The sequence below is a fragment of the Convolutriloba macropyga genome, chromosome 4 (genome assembly GCF_964194025.1).
Source record: "Convolutriloba macropyga chromosome 4, txConMacr16.3, whole genome shotgun sequence".
Lineage (NCBI taxonomy): Eukaryota > Metazoa > Xenacoelomorpha > Acoela > Convolutidae > Convolutriloba > Convolutriloba macropyga.
The window spans coordinates 50,452,330-50,478,229 of record NC_134471.1 but is presented as its reverse complement, the minus strand read 5'-3'; the positions used below and the strand labels follow the sequence as shown (position 1 = coordinate 50,478,229).

The 25,900-nt window shown below is 37.7% G+C and overlaps 1 protein-coding gene across 2 annotated transcripts; it reads left to right on the top strand.

Annotated features, from left to right (window-relative positions):
- On the top strand, positions 1-24,182 carry LOC142338484 (uncharacterized). 2 transcript variants are annotated; one of them, XM_075388258.1, is made up of 4 exons: positions 1-169; positions 8,622-8,757; positions 11,201-11,339; positions 23,658-23,817. In XM_075388258.1, the coding sequence occupies exons 1-4, from the start codon at positions 122-124 to the stop codon at positions 23,707-23,709; spliced, it is 375 nt and encodes a 124-aa protein (XP_075244373.1). In that variant the 5' UTR covers positions 1-121; the 3' UTR covers positions 23,710-23,817. The 2 variants fall into 2 exon arrangements, with proteins under 2 accessions (XP_075244373.1, XP_075244372.1); XM_075388257.1 differs by lacking the exon at positions 23,658-23,817 and adding an exon at positions 23,916-24,182 and having other exon boundaries at positions 3-169; positions 11,201-11,300.
- The last annotated feature ends 1,718 nt before the right edge of the window (positions 24,183-25,900 follow it).

Here is a 25,900-nt window from a genome sequence, read left to right as displayed (position 1 = left end):
ATTCGGCTTTGCCTCGGAGTTTCATAAATTCTAGATGGAGATAACAACCATGCGGTAATATTCATTGGACTGGAAAATAAACAAGCTGTTCAAAAAATTGTTTCCATTATTAGAATTAAAGATGAGAATTTACATGACCCTATTTGCTCTCACGATGGCTGCAGCTGACGTTAGTAAGATCTGCAAGGCATACTTGCAATCATTAGCAAAAAATGAATCAACCTGATACACGATTGGCGGCTTCCTCTCCTTTCATGCATTTTCATATGCAATCACAAATGCATTTTAATAATTATTGAAAAGTCTGCTAGCTCCATTTTGTAAATGAATCGATGCATATTTCATACAAAACTGTTAAAGCGCTTCTTTACTAAATTCAAATTTGTACTAAAAAACCTAGTGGTAAGATTAGTAGTTTTCTTTTAGTAGCAGTTCGCTGAATATAAACGTAGAACTTGACCAGATTGATATAATGCACGTCAAAATTAATTTAACACCCTATAGTTTTATGAAAAATAGATTTAATTTTGAACACTTTGTCAAAAATCTTGTAATCTAATGATTTTTACAACAATAATTCACATCTATAGTTTTCTGAAGAGTTGAAATAATACGTAAGGATAACTTTACAAAAACCCAAGTGTAAAATTGACGAGCTATATCACGTTCAGCAACAAAAAAAATCAGGATCTTTTCCGTTTGTGCCCCACAGCATAGTGGGTGCATATTATTTGCCACCCCCAGAAGCACGTGCTATTTTTTAACATAATGATTTTACCATGTAATGACATGTGCTCTGTAATGGGGGGAGCATAACGTGCTGGGGGACACAAACGGAAAAGATCCAAAAATTAGGTCCTGGAGCAAATTTTGATGTTCAGTATTCAACTGCATCAATGAACACGGACAGATATTTGCGCTTAGATGAAATTGTAGACACCCATTGACAGAAATGTACGCACAAAATGCACTCAGTAAACGACTTGTTTTTGATAAGTTGTGTATTGATGTGAGAGAGAGAAGTATTAAACAATGTTTCAATTGGCGGCTAGATTTGTTACGAATCAGTCGGTTTATATAGCATAATGTTCTCGCAATCATAGCTTGATGGTTGTGACATTCCCAACTCGAACTGTGACTTTTAAATAAAAATTCGGAAATTATCGGAAGTCATTCATGACTTCCTTCACCCCTCCTTTCGGGTTGGGTGTCACCTAAGAGAGCCGCGCAAAACCTAGCGTGTTTTGTTTTCCCTAACCCCTTGGTGAGGACATCTGCAATCATGAGGTCAGTTTGCAAGTATTTCAATTCTAGCTCTCCCCTTTCTACAAGCTCCCTTATGAAATGAAGTTTAAGTGCAAAGTGTTTTGTTTTTCCATAGTGAGTGGACTGCTTGCTGAGCGCTATGCATGCCTGGTTGTCAACGAAAATCTCAATAGGTTTTTGAACCTCAACGCTTAAATCCTGAAGCAGATCTCTCAATTGAATGGCCTCCTTTGTTGCCTCTACTAAGGAATTCATTTCGGCTTCTGCCGTTGATGTAGCAACACATCTTTGAACCTTTGTTGACCAGCTGACAACGGCTGAGTTACTACTAAGTTTGAAACAATATCCTGAAGTGCTTTTCCTATGGTCTAAATTTCCCGCCCAATCGGCATCGGAGTAACACTCTAAAGTTAACTTGTCTCCCCTCCTAGAAACTAAACTCTTTGACTTAGAACCTTTGAGGTATCTCAAAACTCTTTTTCCGGCTTTCCAGTGATTTTCCCCTGGATTCTCAACAAAAAAACTTAAAAAATTTGCTGTAAAAGCAACGTCTGGTCTACTTGAGCAACCTAAATATTTCAAGCAACCCACTAAATTTCTAAAATCAAAGTTTTTCATGCGCTCTTGCTCTTCTCTCCCCTCCTGAGGGCAGTCTTCTCTTGTTATTTTTTTTCTGCAAGTGGTGTCTCTACTGATTTGCAATTTTCTAGTCCAAATCTCTCTAACAGCTTTTCAATATACTGTTCATGGTTGATTTCAATTGAATTTTCCTTTTTCACAATTTTCATTCCAAGAAACCAACAAAGATCCCTACAATCACTTATTTTGAAATCCTTAGACAGCTCACTCTCAAACCAATCCGAGAAGTTTTCCTGAAATTCACAGCTTATTATATCATCTACCCACAAACGAACTGCGCCTTGAAGTTGTCCTTCACTTTTCTTTATGAACAAACAATTATCATAAACCGAAGATTCAAAACCTTTAGCTACCAAAAAGTTCCTAAATGTCTGATACCAATTCCTTCCTGACTGCTTAAGACCGTAAAGACTTCTCTTCATTAAACAAATAAGAGGTCTTTCTTTGTTGTCTAATTACTCAAAACCTTCTGGTTGTTTCATGTAAATTTCTTCAGCTATAGGTGCATTAAGATATGCCATTTTTATATCCATTTGTCTTATTTTCGACCTTTTTTGAACAGACAAGCTCACAATTAAACGAATTGTTGACAACCTAGTCGTTGATGAGTATGTCTCATGAAAATCCTTCCCTAAGACATGACTGTAACCTTTGGCCACGAACCTTGCTTTGAATCTACTTATCTCCCCCGTCGGACCATATTTATCTCCAAAATGTCATCTACTACCCACTAATTTTGCTCCATTATCCTCAACTAGATCCCAAACTTTATTTTCCCTCAGTGAGTTATATTTGTCCTGCATTGCCTTCCTCCAGTTTTCATTCTTGAGCGCCTCTTTTGCGTTTTTAGGTAACAAATTTTGATCAACAATTTCACTTAAAAAACTATTTCACTCATTTTTTGTTTACCTCATGTTCTAGATTTGCCTGTTCATTCACTCCGAAGTAATAGTTGTTCTCGTCAAACCTTGCATTCCTTGTTTTCTGAACCTTAAGCTCACCGCGATCGTTTTCTATTCCTATCAGAAAAGATCTACTATCGAGTGCATGACCTAAGAAAATTCCCTTCTTCGCTTTTCTGTCTATTTTGTTTCTGAACTGTTTCTCTATGAAAGGGTAAGCAACACAACTGAACACTTTCATAAAACTAAGATTTGGATTCTCACCATACATGGCTTCGTGAGGGGTTTTCTTTATTGCCGAATGATAGCAAAAATTTTTCAAATAGAACCCCATGTTGAACGAATATGTCCAATACTTTTTCTCTAAAGAAGCCTGATCTCCTGAACATCTAGCAGTTCCTACAGTGACGTCCCAAAGTTTTTCAATTTTACCATTTTCTTGTGGCGTGTACGCCGCAGAATTCTCAAGCCTGATTCCTTTTAGCCGGGCAAACTTTTTAAAGTAGCTAGATATGTACTCTTTTGCACCGTCTGATACTAAAGTTAAAGGTTGGCCTACATCTGCACAAAAGTGTTGAAATTTCTCTAGAGTCTCGTCCCTTGACTTCATAAAGTAAACCCTACAATATCTACTGAAGCTATCAACAAATCCTATCGCGTACTTGTGGCCATCTACAGCCTCGGGGGTAATAGGCCCTAAGATGTCTGTGTGCACAATGTCCAACACTGCTTGTGCTCTTGTTGTGCAATCTTTTGCTATTGGTTGTTTCTTAGCCTTATTCATCTCACAAATCTTACATACATCTACCGAACTGTCGCTGATACGCATTCCTTCAACGTGTTCAACTAGTTTGCTAAGGTCCGTAAAATTGTTATGACCCAATCTTTTGTGCCACATTCTTAAGCTACTGGACAGTAGGCAATTTTCTTTGCAAGTTTTATCAATCTCACTAAAGTCCCAAATGAACAAAATTTTCTCCTGCCTAAATGGGTACTCTAGACCGCTTTTGTCAATTATGCTTAGTTCTGGTCCTATCAAAACTTCAGCTCCTGCTTCTCTAAGTTTACTAATTGAGACTAGACTGTGTGAGTTTTCAGGTATAAACAAGGCGTTCTCTAAGATAATTTTTCTATTAACCTGATTACTAACCTTAACTAAAAATGCAACTGTACCTTGGCCACAAATCTCAGACTCCGTTTTGTTTGCGTTCAGTACTTTGCCCGAGAAACTATCATCGATATCGATAAACATTTCCCTGTTTTTTCTCATGTGACTTGTTGCCCCCGAATTTAGCAGTAGTCCTACTCCCTCATCATCAACTGGGCATAAAAAGAAACTGAAGTATTCTTCATCTTTTGCTAAACTTTGTTTCTCATTTCTAACGCTTCGCCTGGCATGACTCTCAAACTTTTTATTCCTACACTCTGTAGCTTTGTGTCCAAACTTATTGCAATTGTAGCATTAAATTACTTTGCTGGTATTAGGCTGTGGGTTATGAGGCTTATTATTTGAGCGACAGAATTTTGCAATATGTCCAATCATGTTACAGTTATGGCACCTCTTCTGCTTTGTTAGGAAGACACTTTCACTTACGTTTTTCCTATCACTCTCTATTCTTCGCTCAGCGTCGAAATTGATCAGATCTCACTTCAACTCATCAAGTGACTTATCCTCACTACCGTAGTTAACAAGTGTGACAAAATTATCAAATTCGTTCGGCAGACCTTTCAGTAGAATTGATGTAAACATTTTTTCACTCAAACCCTCGTTGACTTGGTTAAGGTTATATTGTAGTTCCTCTGCTCTTGTTATGTACTCGATTAGACTTTCGTCGTCTCTTTTAACAAAGCTAGTGAGTTCGCTGACTAATTTTTGCAATCTAGGTCTCTCAAAGCTACGGACTCTCTTAGTTAACACATCCCATGCTTGAGCCCCATCTCCTTTATATGGCCTAAGATAAAGAACTGACTGCTTGTCTAGCGCCGAAACAAGCTCATACCATATTTGCATTTAGTTTTGTTTAAAAATTTCTCTCCCTTTATCTATAGCTGCGTCTTTTTTGGCTCGTGAAGCGTTAGGGCGTGTAGATGGGACATAATCTTCAAATGTACTACTAAATTCAAGTACCTTGTACAACTTAATGACAAAAATGCGAGCTTCAAATTGCTCCGAAAAGTACAAAAACCTTCTTCTTTCCCGCTGAATCGGACACGTTCGTTCTTATCACTCATCTCTTGTCTAACCAGTCTATCAATTCAAAGCAAAAATTAGTCTCTCTATTCAATTTATCAATTCAACACTTTTTCACTCGTTAATTTCATACAAAAACCAACTCTTTGGAGAACTAGGATTAAAAGGTCGGCAAACAAAAGGTCCTACACGCACACACTACCCTCTTGTCTATGTCATTACTGGTCACTGAGAAACGGCCAGGCCACGTCCTTACAAGGTTCGACTGTAAAAGGATCCTCTAGGTCGGGTGTTATCCTTAGCGGAACCCTGGTTGCAATAACTTCACAGACTCAAGGGCAGTCTCTACTTGTATCGCCCCTTATTGGCATGATTGTTTCTCCAAAGTTATTATCATTTTTCAATCAAGTTCAACCATATTTGTAGAGTGTTTAAGTTTTGCGCTGCTCTACAGGTTTATTACAATGTTTTAAAATCAAAATCTGAACGATTTTCAGCAAATCAGCGCTTTTTCAAAAATATTTGCATTTAGTTTTGTTTAAAAATTTCTCTCCCCTTATCTATAGCTGCGTCTTTTTTGGCTCGTGAAGCGTTAGGGCGTGTAGATGGGACATAATCTTCAAATGTACTACTAAATTCAAGTACATTGTACAACTTAAGGACAAAAATGCGAGCTTCAAATTGCTCCGAAAAGTACAAAAACCTTCTTCTTTCCCGCTGAATCGGACACGTTCGTTCTTATCACTCATCTCTTGTCTAACCAGTCTATCAATTCAAAGCAAAAATTAGTCTCTCTATTCAATTTATCAATTCAACACTTTTTCACTCGTTACTTTCATACAAAAACCAACTCTTTGGAGAACTAGGATTGAAAGGTCGGCAAACAAAAGGTCCTACACGCACACACTACCCTCTTGTCTATGTCATTACTGGTCACTGAGAAACGGCCAGGCCACGTCCTTACAAGGTTCGACTGTAAAAGGATCCTCTAGGTCGGGTGTTATCCTTAGCGGAACCCAGGTTGCAATAACTTCACAGACTCAAGGGCAGTCTCTACTTGTATCGCCCCTTATTGGCATGATTGTTTCTCCAAAGTTATTATCATTTTTCAATCAAGTTCAACCATATTTGTAGAGTGTTTAAGTTTTGCGCTGCTCTACAGGTTTATTACAATGTTTTAAAATCAAAATCTGAACGATTTTCAGCAAATCAGCGCTTTTTCAAAAATTGAACGGTGTTCGATTAGGTTGCGCTTTTTCAAAAAAAATGTCCGAACGGTATTCAGAATGCACGCGCGTCACAACCAATAAGCTACCTTTTAGGAAAGTAATTTTTTACAAATTTAGAACAATTAATGTTTTCAATCTTGGTTTGGCACTTTGCCGGCACTCAAACAGACTCCTTCAAAATTAGGGCCTGGAATTTCACCCTGTTGATCCTTGCTAGCTACTCTTTTCGGACTCCTTGCTCTCTCCCTTTTGCTCTCTCATTTTGGCTTTGCTCTCTCTTTTTGCTCTCTTTTTGCTCCCTTTTTGGACTCTCCTTTGCTCTCTCGTTTTGGCTTTTCGTCTCTTTGGCCTTTTCTGGTCTCTGTGGCAGTGTCTTGTCCCTTTGCTGTTTTGTCTCTGTTTTTGTTTGGCCGCCTTGCAGAAAAATTTTTGTGTGCAGCTGTGCGTTTGGCTGGGCACAGTAACTTGATAAGTTGTGTATTGATGTGAGAGAGAGAGAGAGAGAGAGAGAGAAGTTTTAATCCATGTTTCAATTGGCGGCAAGATTTGTTACGAATCAGTCGGTTTATATAGCATTATGTTCCCGCAATCATAGCCTAATGGTTGTGACATTCCCAACTCGAACTGTGACTTTTAAATCAAAAATCGGAAATTATCGGAAATCATTCTTAACTTCCTTCAGTTTTGGAGTCACTTTCTAGTGAGCATCAATTCGACCAGCTTATTTTATTTTAACATCAATGGACTTATGTTCATCAGAAAATTATTGCTCCAAATTTAAAAGAAATTTACGGAGAAATTGTAACGTCACCCAGGTCGAGGTTTTGGGGTGATTTTTTGTACGAAATGCGGTGAATGCGGTGAATATTCGTAAGAAATGCTGTGATTGCGGTGAATGTGGTGAAAAAAATTATTTCACAGCTTTTCACCGTATTTCTTACGAAAATTCACCGCCAAACCTCGACCCGGGCAATTGCACATAAAAAATGGTTAACTTGATCATAAAACTGCTGAATTCATACTACCCAAATCTAAAATTTGCCTAAATCGGTGGTGACATGATCAAGTTGAAGAGATTTCACGTTGGAATGAACTTACAGCTTCTTATGGAATAGTGGCCAAATTCTAGCTGATTTAACTCTTCCTAGGTCTAATAAACGTCTAATGATCATACGTTTTTTGATATAAAAGTCAAGGGAACTGACCAAATATATGCTTGCCAAATAGAGTTCAGGCAGTTTACCATGTAAAGTTGCATTTTGTGAATTTATTGTTGTTAACAAGTGTGCTACTAATATTCTGCTTTCGGAAATCTGGCAATCTTCCTGTCCAGATTTTTGTGGTATCTATTCTATCAGTTTTCAACTAAAACTGTTAAAAGAAACTGCGAAGATAACAAACCTGATAAAAGAAAATCAAAAACAAATGGTTAGATATCGCCTGTGAAACGTCTTCGGCTAAATGTACGCTTCTACTAAGTTTCTTCGGCTTTCTAAGGCAGCTTATAAATTTTTGTAAGTATTCAAAATTTTCTCTATTACAGCCAAACACTGTATGTGATAGAACAAATTGAACATATATTTTTGTCACAAGACAAGAAAGAGGTTTCTCCTAACATGCTGAAGCATCTGCCTATTTTGAGTTCTGTGGGTCATTCAGATTTTTATCTATTAATGATAAATTTATCAACTGAAAAGAAATAAACAAAAAGATAAAATAGAATAACACTATGGTAGTTTTGTAAACTTTAGTTGTGAACTCTCATAGCGTTTTTCCATATACTTTAAAGCAATTACGTAAACAGCAAAAATTACTAGTAGAAATAAATAGTTTTAATGAGACTCGACAAAAATCTAACAAACCTTTGTATGATAATCATTGCCAAACCCAATGTTTACTCCGTTTCAAACTATTTATTCTCATCAACTGGTTGACTCATAGTTGAGTTTTATGTCAGGTGTTAGACGAGATACATAAATATCTAAATTTTGTTCAAACCTTATATTTTTGTGTAAAATCTTTTAGTTTGTGGGCCGTTAACTGGACTATAATTTTACAATTGCTTTACCAAACTCAAAGATTAATTTTTTCCTGCCTTTTAATTTCCAAAATTAATTGACCGTAACATTTGGTGTTCCATAAAAAAAATTGTTCCTCTAAATGCCAGCTCTTACAAAATGGTTGACTGAAGAGGTGGAAAGGCATATGATAGTTCAGTAAACGCTCGCAGAAATCTGTCTTCAAAGTTATATTGATATAGAACTTTTTTTGTGGATGGCTTACCATTTCACTAGTCAGGAAAAAGGTTTGCATATTGACTTACCAGAAAAGTGGATCGCAAAAATACGTTTTATTGCATGTCCAGTTTTGAATCCAAATTGATTTTTGTTTCAGAAATCAATGTCTGATGTATATGACCAGGATGTAGTGCGAACAAAGGCTGTTAAGAGAAATATGGGGTTGGACATTGCCATCAAATTATTGGTCCAGCTACAATGCCTAGACATGATCGAAAATGTTTCATCGTATGGTGAGTAAAAATTCTCTCGTATGTGTACTCCACGAGGTGACGTGTAAATGGTATTGCGCAAATAGGTTTCTATAAGTCCTAATTTAGGTCTCAGCCCAAAATGGCCTCCGATTAAACAAGTTCAAGACTATTTTCGTGACTTGCCTGTGTTTGAAATTTTTTCCAGACTATGTAATCCAGGCGGACGGTGTGCTGGTAAGCACTCGAGGATAGTCGGGTCAGCCCGTCCTCTCACCTCAACCTTCCTAATTAGCTAAATGCGTAGACGTTACGTTTAAAATGTCGTGGTCTCTAACACGAGTCAAAAGAATTCAATAAGTTGAATTTTAATTTCAATTTGAAACTGAACATATAAAAAATATAGCTTTCATTTATAGCACTTACCTGTGCAAAAATATACAGTTAAGTTTATATGAGATAAGAAACTTTACTTATTCCGTATGTGACTTCTATTTTCGTTCCCGGGTTGAAGTTTCTTTGATTTCATACAAGGATCATATATGATTTTATACTGTCCATACTTGATTTCTTAGTACGATCCTTGTATGAAACCAAAGAAATCATATATGATCCTTGTATGATTACCAAGAAATCATATATGAACCTAATACGAATACCAAGAATTATACATCTGTTTTTCGAAAAACCATTTATGTTTTTTTTGTTTTTGTTCGGTAGGGCATCACCTATGTGATAACCCGGCATCACATTGTAATCCGCCATAAGACCCTAACGCACAGTATCATTTGTTATGTTGGGTACTAAATAAAAGAGTAAGTCCAAATACATAACAAAATTTTAGACATACTCTGAAGCCAGTTTATACTTATAAATGCTCATTTATAAAAAATAATCAATAAAAAAATTTGCATATAACCTCAAATTCGTTTTCAGAATATGTTTAAACCACAAAGTTATTCTTTTAGCTTACACAAAGAATCAAATGTGAATTTCAAATGCTATATAATTATTTAATAAGTCCTCTGACTACATTATACGAGAAATTGTGACCCCAGTCAATGTTTTATGTGTCATATATGACCTTGCATGATTTCCAAGAAATTTTTTCAACTTCAATAGAAAATCAAAATTATACAGTTCTTAGTCGTTGAAATTTTTTGTATGATCCCTGTATGATTTCTAGGAAATCATATATGGTCCTTGTATGACTACCAAGGATTCATACAAATCATATATGACCTAGTATGATTACTAAGAATCATATATGACCTAGTACGAAATCAAAGAAAGTTGTATGATCGTTGACCCGGGTTATTTTTCATGAGAAATATACATGACAGATACAAGCAAACTCCGCAGTTTGAGTTCAGTGTATTTTAGAGTTAGATTTCCTTTTTAACTTCTGACATCTGATTTTTTACTCTCAAACGAAGTTTGTAGTAATTACATTAGTACTGCGGTCCTTTTTATGCGATTTTTCCTTTACCGATATTTGTCTGACCCTTTTGACTTTTCGTCATCGAAAACGGGATAAACAGGTAACAACCGGAGTGCATTAAAGGATATTAGACCTTGACGCATTACCAGTCCCTAAGAATGCGATTGATTGACCAAAACTGTTTTGAGGAGACAATTTCATGGTATTAAGGGCGTGTGTCTCCCAAGCTGTGTACTACCAAGCCAAACGCTTGCCGGTCGTTTGGGAGCAATTCGCCCGACGCTAGTCTGTTATGTTTGATAGGTTAATAAAATAATAAGGTAGAGCTAAAACAAAATTAGAAGAAGAGTCAAGTTGTTCTGAGGTCATTATTTATGGGTACAACATTCGAGCTCGTCAGGTAAATTCTTCTTTTGCTTTGTGAATCTTTAATAAAAGAAATTTTTTTGATGTTTATTCAACACCATCACACTTTCTGAATAACAAGTATTGCATGTGTTGAATGTGATAAAAATATTCAGCACTTGCCAAAGCATTTCTTACATAGTTGACCACATTTTTTGTGATACGAAAAAAATAATCTCAGCCTTCAGAACATTTCGTTCATAATTTTTGGAAAACACGTCGACCCTGGTCATCATTACAACTTGTGCATCAATTCCGGAACTCGTTAGAACTAAGTTATCGGGAAAATTGTCAACTGGAAATGGGAATCCCAGATAGAGGAGTTGATCATTTATCATCAAATGATCTTAATAGCGTTAGCGTTCCAAACGTACAATTCGAATTAGAATCATATGGTTGTCTGATAAATCTAACTGAGTTCTTACAGTTGAGATCAGTTTGTGTAAATTCAAGGATATAATGCCTGCAGCTGAGCATGAAACAACTTTTTTGAGTTGGAGGCTCCGAAAACGACAACACATCCGGTAAACAGTGAAAATCGTCAGGCGGAATGCAGTTTAAGCAAATTCACATTACATGTTTCGGGTTATCAGAATTGTAAACATATGAGCAGGCGTTTTGATGTGCTTTTGTGTTCAGATGTTTGTAACTGTCTGACAAATGTGGAGATTTCTGTGACATCAATGTTCAAATATCAGTGGCCTGAATGCTGTGTGACCTTCATTGTCGACATCAGAAGGGATGATAATTGCTGCTTCTTGTTTTTAGACCATCTGCTGTAATTGCTATGAAGCAATCTTACACCATTATGTGACCGCTCCAACTATAAACATTGAGAAACTTAATCGACGTAAAACAACAGTTCTTTTTTGCGATACAATTTGCTTTCGCTATTACTTGTGCCCTGTTCGTTATGAAAGGTTTAGTTGAACTGGGAACCTTTAAATAGCTGCGGGGAAATGAAATTCCTCTGATTCCTCTGCAACAAAAATAACCGCTTCATTAATGAACCATCGCAGGTGTGCTTAATTTTCAACGTTGCATAAAAATTGAGATTCACCTTTTTTCCCGTCAATGCTCAACATTGCCCAGGTTTAGATCTCGACCTACAAAAACACTTTATCACTTTAGTAGGGGGTCCGATATTGATTAAAAATACGCGGTCCAACGCACAGTTAAAGTCAAGCAAGTTTTTCAATGGGTCCAGCTATTGACTTTACATAACAATTTACGGTCAAGAATGGTCATCTCATTGGTCGATCAAAGGTCTTCATAATTCAACTTTAGCCGACCATATTTTTTCACGAGTCGAGGACTTAATTTTTGATTAGTGATAGTTATTTTGTACAAATTTTTTGCATGGATGCGCAAGCATCTACAAACAACGGTAAATTAGCGTTGCAACAGTCAGTCCAACTTCGAAAACGGTTGGAAGTTTGCCGAAAATCTTAAGAAAATTAAAGCTTTAGGATAAGTTAGTAAGCGCGATTAGGACATATTGCGAGTTTGAGAGACTGAATGCGATTTGATAGCACAGCGCTAACAATAATCGTTTCATCAGCAATGAGTTAATTGTTTATTGTAAGAGAATGCCCAGGACGAGGTTTTCGTTTGTCCTCGTTTATGATGCAGACCATTTTTGAACGCACGCAGGGGGTACGGTGCGTTCAAAAAATACACGGTCGAGGATTAATGTTTGACGAGCAGCATAAACGAGCACGCACTTAAGGTCGATCATCATAAACGCACCAGGTAATTTAAGTCGAGCATCATAAACGCACCAGGTAGTTTAAGTCGAGCATCATTAACGCACCAGGTACTTACTGTTGAGCCAAAGTCAGCAGCATGTACAAGTCTTTTCATAAGCGTTTTTGAACGAGCACATAAACGCACCAAAAATTTGAACGAGGCAAAGTCTGGATCATAGGCATTTTTGGTCTGCCTGGGTATTTTCATAAGCAAAAATAGTCTGGCTGGGTATTTTCATAGATCATTTTGAGCGAGGACCTCAACCTGGGTGTAGCTAAGGATTCAATTACATTGTTCTAGACAGTTTGTTAGGTTTTTTATATCAGTTTTAAGTTGCGGGAACAACCAACTCGTTTTGGATGCGATAAGGACAAAAGTCAATAGTCAATGTTCTTTCAAGTTTTACTTCTGACTTGATTGTTGCACATGCTCCAGGGGAAAGAGGAGGCCAGCTAACACATCACAGACGTTTGACCAGATCGTCGAAGAGGGTGTAACCCAAGTTGCCTAGAAAACCGTTTCGAAAAAAGGCAAAAAAATGGGCTAATCAGCCAAAACGCGTGCGAGCGCGGAGACCGGACGAACGTACGGGCCGTAAGCCGTTTTCACCTTCACCACACGGTGTTGTCCATCTCGTCCAGGGTAGACTTCGAGAACACGTCCAAGGGGTCAAATTCCACATGGAGTCATATCTTTCAGAATCCAAACAATGTCGTTGACTCTCAGTGGTGTTTGGCCACTATCGCTCCATTTGGACCTCTTTAACAGTGTCGGAAGATACTCCTTGACGAGTCGTTTCCAGAAATGGTTGACCATTTGCTGCACATTCTTCCAAGACTTGAAACTGGCGGGTTCTTGGCTGTCGAACTTTCCTGGTGGGAGAGAATTGAACGGTCTGTTGATCAGAAAATGGTTTGGCGTGAGAGGCATTTCATTTTCCGGAACGTCAGCGACAATCGTTAGTGGTCTGGAGTTTAATATAGCTTCGGTCTCGACCAGAATTGTCCTGAACACATCAAGCGACAATCTTCTGGAGCCTAGAATGATCAATAGAGTGCGTTTCGCGTTCTGGATCAAGCGCTCCCAAATACCGCCAAAATGAGGTCCATATGGAGGATTGAACTTCCAGGTTGTGTTCGTTGCTGCCACTGCTTTGTAGATTTTGTCGTTGTCGAGACTTTTCACCGATCTTTTTAGTTCCTCAGATGCACCAATAAATGTCTTGCCATTGTCACTGAGCATTGTTGTTGGCTGACATCTGCGGCTTACAAAACGTCGATAAGCGTTTAGAAAAGTGTCAGTGTTGAGATCGGGACAAGCTTCTAGATGGACACACCTAGTAACCAGGCAAGTGAAGATGAGGCCGTAAGGTTTTTCAATCTGTCCTTTGGCATCTTCTATATAAAAGGGTCCAAAAAAGTCGACTCCGCTGTTCGCGAAAGGATACTGGGTAGAGTCTGTCGGGAAACGGCAGGCAGGCAGGGGAGCCATGACGGGTTGAATGTTTTGAGGGGCAAATCGTCTGCAGAAAAAAGATTTATACTTTATACTCAAAAGTGTTTTTCTGAGTCCAATGATGTGGTATCTTTGCTGCACAAAAGCTTTCAATGGCTCTGTTCCTTGGTGAACGCAAATGTTGTGTGCATGCTCTATATAGAGTCGCGCTATCTTGTCTTTTGCGTGCAGTATAATCGGAAATTTTTCAACTTCGAGGTCATCTGGCGCAAATTGCAATCTTCCGCAAGACCGAAGGATTCCATTGTTGTCCAAAATTGGGTTGAGCGAACGGATTTTGCACTTTGAATCTATCCTGGAACCACGTTCCAGGGCTTGGATTGTTGAGAAGAAGAAATTTTGCTGCGACATTTTGATCAGCCGATTTCTTGCAAGAATGACGTCTTCTGTCATATACTGCTGATCTTTAGGACTTTGCTTTTTGATCCGAAAGACCAAATTGAAGACTGTTGCTAAAGTCAGGAGCAACATGTTCCAAGTTGAGAACCGTGTCGGGTCGATTATTTGCTCCGAAAAATTGCGTGAAAGTTCATGCGTCGCTAACACATGCTTCGAAGAGTTTTCTGGAGCGGTGAGCTTTCTTGTGGAAAGAAATGCTGGTGCTGTCAGCCACTTGGCTGGAATGTGTTCCGTGGTCAGCTGGATTTTCTTTGGTGGTAACATGTTTCCATTGGTAAACACCAGTTGATGCAAGGATTTCTTTGAGGCGATTCGCAACAAAGGCAGGTTGCTTCTTGGTTGTCGATAACCAATCAAGTACTACTTGACTATCTGTCCAGATTGTAGAGCGAGTAATGTGAAACGATGACTCTTTCATGATGGTTGAAAGAAGGCGCACTCCGATGACTGCGGCTTCCAACTCTATAATGGGTATGCTGATTTGTTTAATTTGGGCAACTTTGCATTTGCCTATTAAGTAACAAGTTTAAACATCAGTGCCTAAGTTAGAAACTGTTTTCAAGTATGCAACGGCTGCAACTGCTACAGCTGAGGCGTCGACAAATACATGGATTTCATTTTCACTTTCTGGTGAATGGCAACTCTTATTGAGACTTCTGTTAAATGTCACTTCTGGTGAAGAAAAGTATAAGTCCAAATTCTTTTGAAGTGGTTTAACTATTTGAGGGGCAATTTGTTCATCCCATTTTTTCCAAGTTTCCACAGTTCTTGAAGAACTATTTTGAAACGGATCGTTGATGGCGACATTATCCCTATTGGGTCGAAGATCGAGGAGACAAGACTATTGATCTTACGTTGAGTGTACGCTAAGGCATCTTTTGGGAAATTAGTGAGAGGTTTCATAAGAAAGCAGTCTTTCTCAAGATTCTATTTAACACCAAAAACTCGAACAATATCTGTCTGGTTGTCTTTGTCTTCTGGAGGGATTTGGTTTAGGACTATAGAGCTGTTTGAAACAAATTTTGTGAGTCGAAACCCACCTGTTTTTAGACAATTTTTTGTTTCAAGAACTGCCTTACAAGCGTCTTTTTCTGTTGCATGTGATTGGATGTAGTCATCCATGTAAAAGTGCTTTCAGACGGCTTTGAGGGCCTCTGGGAAATGTTGAATGTTCTCTTTGGCACAATGGTTAAGAACGTATATTGCGCACGAAGGCAAGCAATTTGCGCCAAAGATGAGTCTGGTAAATTGGTGTTGTTGTATCTGATTGTCTGCTAACCAAAGAAACCGAAGAGCAGATTGATCAATCTGATGGATTGCGATTTGCATAAACATGCCTTCGATGTCCGCAAGGACTGCAACGGGATGTTCTCGAAATCTCATCAGGACACCTAAAAGTTTATTAAGGAGATCGGGTCATGTGAGAAGGTTTGAATTAAGCGATTGTCCGCGGAATTTTGAAGCGGCATTTGCAACTCGGCGGACTTTTCCTGGCTTGTTGATATTTTCTACAGGATGGTGTGGCAGGTACCAAATTGTGTCTGGTTGAGGATCTTGCATTTCCACCGGCTTGACATAGTTTTTCTCAAGGTCTGTCAAGAGAGTCTTATTGTATTTCTCTTGCAACAAAGGTTTACGCTGAAGGCGTGTCTTGAGGCTTTTGACTTGGTTCAGTGCAGAATAGAAATTGTTTTCCAACTTTATTTCTGATTTCCAGGGCAGTTTGATTTCATATATCTCACCATTGTGATTAATAGAGTTCTTCAAAATATCAAGAAACTGTTCTTCTTGTTTTGTGTAAACTTGTTCATGGTCCTTCTGAATGCCATCTGCTTCAATACTCCAGAACTGTTGAACAAGTTCGTCAAGTCCGGGTTCATCTGTTCTGTTTCTTGACACATGAAAAATAAATTTCTTCTTCTGCTGACTTGCGGGCTGCTGAGTGGTTGCTGAGATACGGTTCTCATATTCACCGGCGAGGGTCCAACTAAGTTTAGTTTTCACAGCAAACGGTTGATTTTGATTGCCAGGTATAACATGTGTAGGGTAGGTGAATGCGAATGGATTAACACCGAGGAGGGCGCCGATTTTGCCATCGGCAATATTTGGGAAATGTATGTGGCGCAAACTGTTGAAGGCATCACAAATTTTATTCAGTTCAAAAATTTTTGCGACGTTCAGAGACGGGGTGCTGAACGTTCGAGAGAGTTCAAACGATATTTCAGTTGACTTATATGGAGTTATTGTGACTGGCTCAACAATTTTTGAGAGGGACATGCTGTTCTCTGTATTGAGAAATTGTAGTGGTACTGAATGTTGAGTTTCACGGGGAAGCTCAAGAAATTCAACTATGGCGTCCAATACAAAGCTGAATTGGCTACCAGGATCTATGAGGGCGTAGGTATCGAATGCTTTATCCCCCTTGAGGAATGAAACCGGAATAAGCTGCAATTGCTCATACCAATTTTTCGGTGTTTCTGAGCACTGGTTAATGCTGAACGATTGGTTAAATGCATTGCCGTTTAAATTACGTCGTTGCACGTTTTGATGGCTTTGGTTGTTGAAAGTTTGGCCATAACGGCTGTTGGGGGCTTTGTTTGTTCGACTTTTCTGTTGAGAATATGTATTTGGATTTTGACTTGAATCGTTACTACTAGAAGAAGCTGTTGGATTGCTACCAGAAACAACTTCAGTAGAAAAAACTGCTGTAGGGCATTTGATTTGTTTGGCAGGATCATGAAGAGTTGTGTGGTGGAATCCACTGCAAACCTGACACCGTTTTTGCGATGGGCACGATTGTTTGTGGTGGTTGTTGCTCAAGCAGTTTGTACACAAATTGCTTTGGCTGACAAGGTTGTATCGACCATCTGGTGAGCAAAACTGATACTCAGGGCAAGTGGCAATGCTGTGTTCTTGTTTGCACTTCTCGCAAGATCGTTTTGTGTTAAAAGTTTTTTTCGGAACGTTTTGTGAAGTTGACGGTTGTTTTTGCTGAGGCGCAAAGTTCCAATGTTTTCTTCTGTTTTCCACTGATGCGTTTTTGACTGACGATGGGAGGTTGCTTTTGTATGGCCTGTTTTGTAGGTTGTTCGAGTTGACAAATTTTGAGGCTTGAGAACTGATGGTTCTTTGATTGCTTCCTCGACTCACTTTGTCGTAGATTTGAGCTTGGAGCTCAAACCATTGTTGAAAATTGACGAGAGTCGCATCTGAGCTGAGCTCGGTAAGACAAGGTTCAGTCCATTTCAGAACCAAATGATGTGATGTTTTCTCTTTGGCTTTCTTAATGAGTGTTGTAGACTGGAGGTCTGCTGTAAAGCCAAGGTATTGGAAGGCTTGCACAAGTCTTTTCAAACATGAGGAAAATTCAATGAAGCTTTGCTTGTTTTGGAAGTTCCTTTGCCAGTTTTCGAGGTGGTTAATGAACGCATTAACAACTATAGTACGATCACCGAAATGTCGGATTAGTTCATTCAGTGCTGTCTGATAAAAAGATGGATCGCAGGAGTAAGCATGAATCAAGTCCTTTGCTTTCCCACTTACAGAATTCTGCAAGTAGGTTATACGATGCGTGTCTGTAATGGAGGAAGTGTTGTTGTGAATCATTGTGTTGAAGTTATTGATCCACTCGTGAAAATGGATAGGGTTACCATTGAAATTCTGAAGTTTCAGAGGTGGCAATTTGATTGAATGTTTGAAATCTTTATTTCCTCTTTCTTGTGTTACATTAGTGTTCGAGTGTACTGAGCTAATATGTTGATTGACAGTGGGTAGTAAACTCTGGTTGATTAGAAGCTGGCTGAACTGATTTTGTCCAACAGGATTTAGCTGTTGATTAATGCACATTGGGCCATGGATCGTGGAAGTTACTGGGGCTTGAAGGTTCGACTAAAGTTGAGAGCCAGGAATAAACTGGTTGTTACACAACGGACTGGGCTGAGCCATATTTTGATTAATTGAGAAGCCTGTGCTGACGAGGCCGTGTTGACTGTTCACAGGTTGTGGAAATTGCAGAGGAGCTGCAATTACGTTTGATTCTGAAGCTACCTGGTTTGGCTGAAAATTAGGAGCTGCAGGATTTAAGACGGTATTTTGATGCGGTTGTTCCATGAGTTGCATGGTAATTGGTGGGACACTTGTGGAGTGTACCCCAGTTATAGGATTAATACATTGATTGGATTGTAGGCAATCGTTTTCTAAGACTATTTTATCAGTTTTACTTAGAAGATGTGAGGTTCTGTTTGCCACTGTGGGTAAGCAGGAGAGTTTTTGCCGATCACAGTTCAACAGTTGACTATCGGGGTATCCTTTTGTTCCTATGTGAACTTGAGAAGGTCCAAAATTCTGTTGCAGATTGGGAAAATTATGATATTGAGAATTTCTGTTGGCAAATGAATCCTGATTGTTTCTTTGCTTTGGCAAGTTTAAATTAAAGGTTTCCTCCAATGCAGAGTTTTGGGCAAACAGACCATCTGCATGTAATTGAATAGTTGGATCAGCCAAATTGAATGGGTTTGAAAGTGAGTGATTGCTTGAAAAAAAAAGGTTCAAATTTTGGATTGGAGGCAAAAGGTTCTGCGACGTGTTAAAGTTGTCACTCAAGTTGATTTGAGCTGTTTCAATTTCGTTGACCTGTCAATTTACCAGAGTGGAGGCAATTTCGAGTTTCCCAAATTTTGTTGGAGACGTGAATTCCTGGCTGGTATCTTTGTCAAAGTGGGGAAAAGGATTGGGAGCATTTATTTGGTTTTCAAAGTTATTTTTCGATTTTAGAAGACTTTCATGAAATTCCTTTTTAGGATTTCTTTGTTGGGCTTCAAGCACATGTTGAATTTGAAGTCCTGGTTCATTAGATGTTTGTAGAAACAACGATGGTTGTCTTGGCCGTGGTGGTATTGGGGGCGGCTGATTGATGATGTTACTGCTGGTCTGCTTTTCTTCTATATCGCGCTGATGCTGGATTCGTTCCTTGTCGTCACTGGGCGCAGGTGTTGATTGCTGAGATAAATTTTTTCTGCTGGAGATCATGGTGACATCATCTCTAATGCGACTGGAAGACTGACTGAGCTGGCCATCATCGTCCAAGATTTCGACTTGCAGTTCCAATTCATTGAGTCGAGTTATTAATGTCGTTTGCCTATTCAATATTGATGATGCAGTGCTTTGATGTGGCTGCTGTCTCATCACTTCCTCTGAGAGTCTCCTGAGCTCCGCTTCCTGGCTTTTGATCTTGTTGAGCATCAAAGACAAAGATCGGAAACTCCTTTTCTGCTCCACAGTTTTCTCAAGGAGATCGAGCAGTTTCTTCATTGACACTTCTGTCGCTTTGAACATATTGATGGCAAACTGACATTCAGCGCTGTTCTGCTTCGACATCTTGGTGGCTGTTGCTTTGTTGAAACTGTTTTTTGATGCTGTTGGTGAAGCAGCTCGTTACTGAAGGTGAAGAACGGCTTTGAGAACCGGAGCGACGCAAATTTTTGATTTGAAAAAAGGTTGTCTAAGGTTTGAATGCTAATGATCCTAGTTTTTTCTTGTTCAACAGACCAGCGACGCAACTTTTCTCAAAAGTGATGTCCCAGGATGTGTTTTGTGTGCTAAATCTGGCTTTTTGCACTAAAAAAACCTAAAAGCTTTTCCGAACGTTCGCGCGTTTTAACCGTTTTTCGTTCAACAGACCTAAATAATTTCTTGTTTTTTGTTGAATTAACACAATTTTCGCTTAAATAGCTGGCGTTAACTGTTTGAACTAGTGTGTGGCTACTGTGGTTTACAGGAAAACTGTGCCTTGCTACAATTATGCAGTTGAACCAATATTAGACCAGAACTCAAATAATTGTTACATTAAACTCTTTTTTCTTGAAAATTCAAAAAACTCGTGTGTTTCTCTCAAATAGGAATAAATTACCAACAAGAAAGTCTATAAAACTAGCCAAGAAAGTTTTCCTTAGCTCCCTAACCCTAACCGAACACTATGATTAATAAATACCTAATAAATAATAAAAACTTTGAAACCTGTTCTTTTTCTAGGAGTTTATTGTTGTTGTGACGGCTAAAGATAAAAAAATTGTGAAAATGCGACGCGTTTAGGCAACAAGGGCTACAGAAGGGCTACTGAATGCAAGAAATTTGCAGAGACGAGTCATATTGTAGAAAACTTTTGAACTCTTTGGTGTATTGTCTTTTTCGGGTTTTGCAAAATCTTTTCTCTTTTCTTTAAAACTGTGTGATTTTATCTGCTCTTTTTCACTCTGTCTTCGTTATTTATAAAATGCATTGACTGTAGTAAACTCTAAAAGCTCTCTCCTACAGATAATGTCTGAGATCTGCCTTTCAAAAAAATTGAAAGTAGAAAAAAAAGACATCAAATTTTCTGGTGACTACTGGAACCAATTTTCTTAAAAAACTCCTCTTCTGCTGATGGTAACGTAAAAAAACAATAGGGATAAAGAAACTTCGCAGACGGCAACGTCTGAGACCGAGGACTTCTTCAAAAATCAAGCTTTGGAATTTTTTTCCAAAAAAAAATTGAAATGGTAGTTATTTTGTTCAAATGAAAGTTTTGATATTTGGTGTGGAGCCTAATGACTTTCTATTTACTTCCCTATACAGTTGAAACTATAAAGGCGACTGACAATGACTTCTTTTAGGGGGTTGTTTAGTGATTTATTCGGCAATTCAAATGAATACATAATCAGAAAATTAACTTGTGTTTTTTGAGTTTTCTGAATTCAAAAGCTTTATCTGACATTTCTCATTTATATGATACTGATTGGATAAATCAATGGAAATGGCTTTTTTTGAATGCAAATTAATTCAGGAGAGTGTTTTTATGGTTTAATCGGCAATTGAAACGGATATGTAGTCAGAAAACTAAATTGTGTTTTTGAATATTCTGAATTCAAAAAATTTTTTCTGACATTTCTCATTTATATGATGCTGGTGTGATATATCGATCAAAGTGGCTATTTGTTTGATCAAAAACCAATTCAGACGAGTGGTTTTACAGTTTTTTCCGCAATTCAAACGGATATGTAGTCAGAAAACTAAATTGTGTTTTTTGAGTTTTCTGAATTCAAAAAATTTTTTCTGACATTTCTCATTTATATGATGCTGGTGTGATATATCGATCAAAGTGGCTTTTTGTTTGATCAAAAACCAATTCAGAAGAGTGGTTTGACAGTTTTTTCCGCAATTCAAACGGATATGTAGTCAGAAACTAAATTGTGTTTTTTGAATTTTCTGAATTCGAAAATTTTTTTCTGACATTTCTCATTTATATGATGCTGGTGTGATATATCGATCAAAGTGGCCTTTTGTTTGATTACAAATCAATTCAAAAAAGTGGTTTGATAGTTTTTTCCTCAATTGAAACGGATATGTAGTCAGAAAACTAAATTGTATTTTTTGAATTTTCTGAATTCAAAAAATTTTCTCCGACATTTCTTATTTATATGATACTGATTGGATATATCGATGCAAATAGCTTTCTGTTTGATTACAAACCAATTCAAAAAGTGGTTTGATAGTTTTTTCCGCAATTGAAACGGATATGTAGTCAGAAAACTAAATTGTATTTTTTGAATTTTCTGGTTTCAGGAACATTTCTCTGATTTTTGTCCTTTTTTTCGCAATTTTTTCTTTAAAAATGAGAAAATTGCCTTTACTTGCTTTGAAAATAATGAAACTAGTCAAGGTTTATGAATCGAGGTGTTATAGTAACAAATAAGGTTTTTTGGGGGACAAATATCAATTTTTTGGAGGCTTTTTGTCGAAAAAAAGTAGAGATTTTGGATGGCTCTAACCGGGGAACAGGACATCAGAGGTAACGTCTGAGACCTCGGGTAGACTTCTGCTGGTGACGTCTGAAACCAGTAAAAAACTAGATCATCTCGTCGGGGTGACGTTTGTAACCCAAACTTGGCTTCGTCGCTGAAAAAATTGCTTGTCTTTTTTTTGTGTCTTTTCTGTGTCTTTTCTGTGTCTTTTCTTTGTCTTGACCGGCTGCCAGCTTTCGGGTTCCGTTTACTGTGCTCGGCACTTGATGGTTGCACTAACCGCTGATGCTCTCTTCAGTGCGTCGCACAAGTTGTGGAACAAAGAAACTATTTGCCGGTAACAGGGGAGACTTTTGTCCTCAAAATTGTTTTGGGGAAAGAAGATTTTGTTCTTTGAACGAGGGGTAAACCATAAAATGTAAGAGAATGTAGCTAAGGATTCAATTACATTGTTCTAGACAGTTTGTTAGGTTTTTTACATCAGTTTTAAGTTGCGGGAACAACCAACTCGTTTTGGTTGCGATAAGGACAAAAGTCAATGTTTTTTCAAGTTTTGCTTCTGACTTGATTGTTGCACGACACTTAATTTTAATTTCTCTGATACCAAATTTACGTTTTTTTCATATATATAATAGCACAAGTTGTAGTTTTCCATAAGAAACCCGTTGACTACGTTATATGAACTATCCATATGCACTGCAAAGTGCATGCAAAATGTTTGGAAAACTTTTAATTAAAAATTTTTAATCACGAATGAAATTTTACAACTTCATCTTGCGAGATCTTGCATGACAAAGGTCTATCTTGCAAGAATGCAAGAATACACGAATTTGGAAGATAGAAGGTTATTCTGCAAGATCTTGCATTTTGAAATGTTATCTTGCAAGATCCTTGTTAGTTTTTTCCGGTTGAGCTCTGCTATTATTCGTGCAATTGAATCGCTATTTTTGCTTTAAAGTTTTAAATCCAAAAAGCAAGAAGAAATTAGTTACGCACGAAAAAATTAGTTAGGTTTATGACATATTTTATGACCACTTTATTCGACAAACCAAATTTTATCTATGCTGGCAACAGTTGCGGATTTTTCGTTTTGGAGCACGATTTTTATTGTTTTTTGATCAGTTTTTTTGACCGGTTATTTAAATGAAGAAAGAAGTTTGACAGTGAAAATTTGTTGAAAAAAGTTCGTACCAGGGTTTATTTGCCGGGGTTGAATTATAAGACTTTCAGGGTTGAGGTTGCTGGGTTGAATTCCCAGACTTTAGCCTCTGATCAGACCATAATGCGTCAAAAACAGGCATAAAGTGCGACCGGAAATAACGGCCCAGGAAAAATTTTGGTTTCGCAAAAATCAAGACAATGATCGTACCATAACCTGATCAGATGGAAAAGTCTCGCAAAGTGTCTGATTAAATTGACAAGTCTCGGAAAATATCCAAGTGAAATGAAAACTGGGGGTATAAAATTTCGTTAAGCGTTATTTTTCTTGGACTAACACTGTCAATATAAAGTTCACCTATTTCCAAAAATGGGGAATACAGAATAAAGACAATGTAAATTGACAACAATCTTACCGGGGCTTACGTTGATCTGAGTTCTCAGCTCGTCTGTTTGCGGTTTTCCACGCTCTGGTCTCTAATTAGATCATCTTTCAGCCTCAAACATGAAGGAAGCGCGACCAAAAAAAGCGCCCGGAAAAGTAGCTGACATACACATTTCTGGACAATCGTGGCACCATGAGCCTTATCAGAGATGAAGGTCTCGAAAAGGGCCTGATCAATTTGAAAAAGGTCGAAAATTGTCTTATTGCATTAAATTCTGATTCGAGATCTTTTTTATCGCCCATGAGCCTTAAATATTTGAGCAATTAAGGAAAATTAGAAGCAGATAATTGGTGGCCATTACATGGGCAGAAGTGGATGCAGCAAAATGAAGGAATTCATGGAATTTGTCAACAAGTGTCTGCTGTATGTGAAACATCTTGAATCTTGTTTGAAAGATAGCAGCACCCAACGACCTGAAAGTGACACGGAGCAACATACTTTAATTCTTTTATTTACCTTACTATATTATTTTTGTAAAATTGTAAATATTTAATAGATGAATAAGAATGCAAACCCAAATTCTTAAATAACGCTAGATATTGTTTGATATATTAATTCATTACTTTTCATTCCAAACTCATTCCAAATTGAGTTTTTTATAGCATCAAGAGAAAATACTTTTCGATTGTAAGAAAACTTTTATTAACCAATCTTTTGCTTATATTTTTGAATAAAAAAATTAAGTTAATAATAGACATTTGGCATGCCCTGGTCGTTGTTAAAAAATAATTTTACGAAAAATTGTAAGAAAAGTATAGTCACTTTACTATCAGCTCCATGACCGCTACAAGTTCCAGTGACAAAGTCTTGATTTATGCTAGAGAAATGAGACAGAAGTGGTGCGAAGAAAATTTGTTTGTTCGTGTAGCTTAAAATAACAATGCGAGTAGTATCGTATATATACAGGAAGATCGGGGGGGGGGGGGGGGGAGATCCTTTGGAGATCCGTTCGGCAGAGGGGGATCACTGATCCCCTAGGGGAGATCCTTCGAGATCCTTTCGGCAGAAGGGGATCACTGACACCTTAGGGGAGATCTTTTATGTTAAGAAAGTGGTAATTGCGCTACATGTATTTGTCTGGCGGCCTATTGTTGGCATATATATTTCGTGAGTGTGAAGGAAGATCCTTCATTGTTAGCGGTATTTTTGCTACATGTATTTGTGTAAATATAATTTGATTGGGAGCTCAAGTGGTCGATCCTATGAGGTAAGATTAGGATTCATTTTGCCAGAATAATATTTGTAGAAAAGGATGGCCAAAACGATAGCAACCATTGATCTGAAAATTATTTATGAAATTTACCTGGAGATAAAGAACAATTATCCAAAGTACGGTGAAAGGTTTTTGTATTTTCTAGCTGCTTGCCAACACCTTGATCCTGATATTGATTTGGAGGCAACATTGAAGCTGAGACCGTGTGGCGGTTTAATTGGAATTGATAATTAGTCGACGGACAACTACTTCAAATCGTTCAAAATACCTCGACTTCATGCAATCCTCCACGACGCGTCGGGTTTTATAGCAGAGTACAGTCGTAAAGGCCCTGGATACTCCTATGTGTTACCTTGTCCAATTACGAACGAGTATTTGGGTCACATCACGGGATTGGCTTTTTGTTTGTTTGTGAAGACGTTCAAAAATAATTTGTTCACTTTGTTGGAATGCTGAAACAAGAAATAGTGATATTAGATTTTGAAGCTTTTCGTTATAAGAAAACTGGTTTTATAATAAAAGAGTTATTTTTGTTTGATCAAAAACCAATTCAGAAGAGTGATTTGACAGTTTTTTCCGCAATTCAGACGGATATGTAGTCAGAAACTAAATTGTGTTTTTTGAATTTTCTGAATTCAAAATTTTTTTCTGACATTTCTCATTTATATGATGCTGGTGTGATATATCGATCAAAGTGGCCTTTTGTTTGATTACAAATCAATTCAAAAAAGTGGTTTGATAGTTTTTTCCTCAATTGAAACGGATATGTAGTCAGAAAACTAAATTGTATTTTTTGAATTTTCTGAATTCAAAAAATTTTCTCCGACATTTCTTATTTATATGATACTGATTGGATATATCGATGCAAATAGCTTTCTGTTTGATTAGAAACCAATTCAAAAAGTGGTTTGATAGTTTTTTCCGCAATTGAAACGGATATGTAGTCAGAAAACTAAATTGTATTTTTTGAATTTTCTGGTTTCAGGAACATTTCTCTGATTTTTGTCCTTTTTTTCGCAATTTTTTCTTTAAAAATGAGAAAATTGCCTTTACTCGCTTTGAAAATAATGAAACTAGTCAA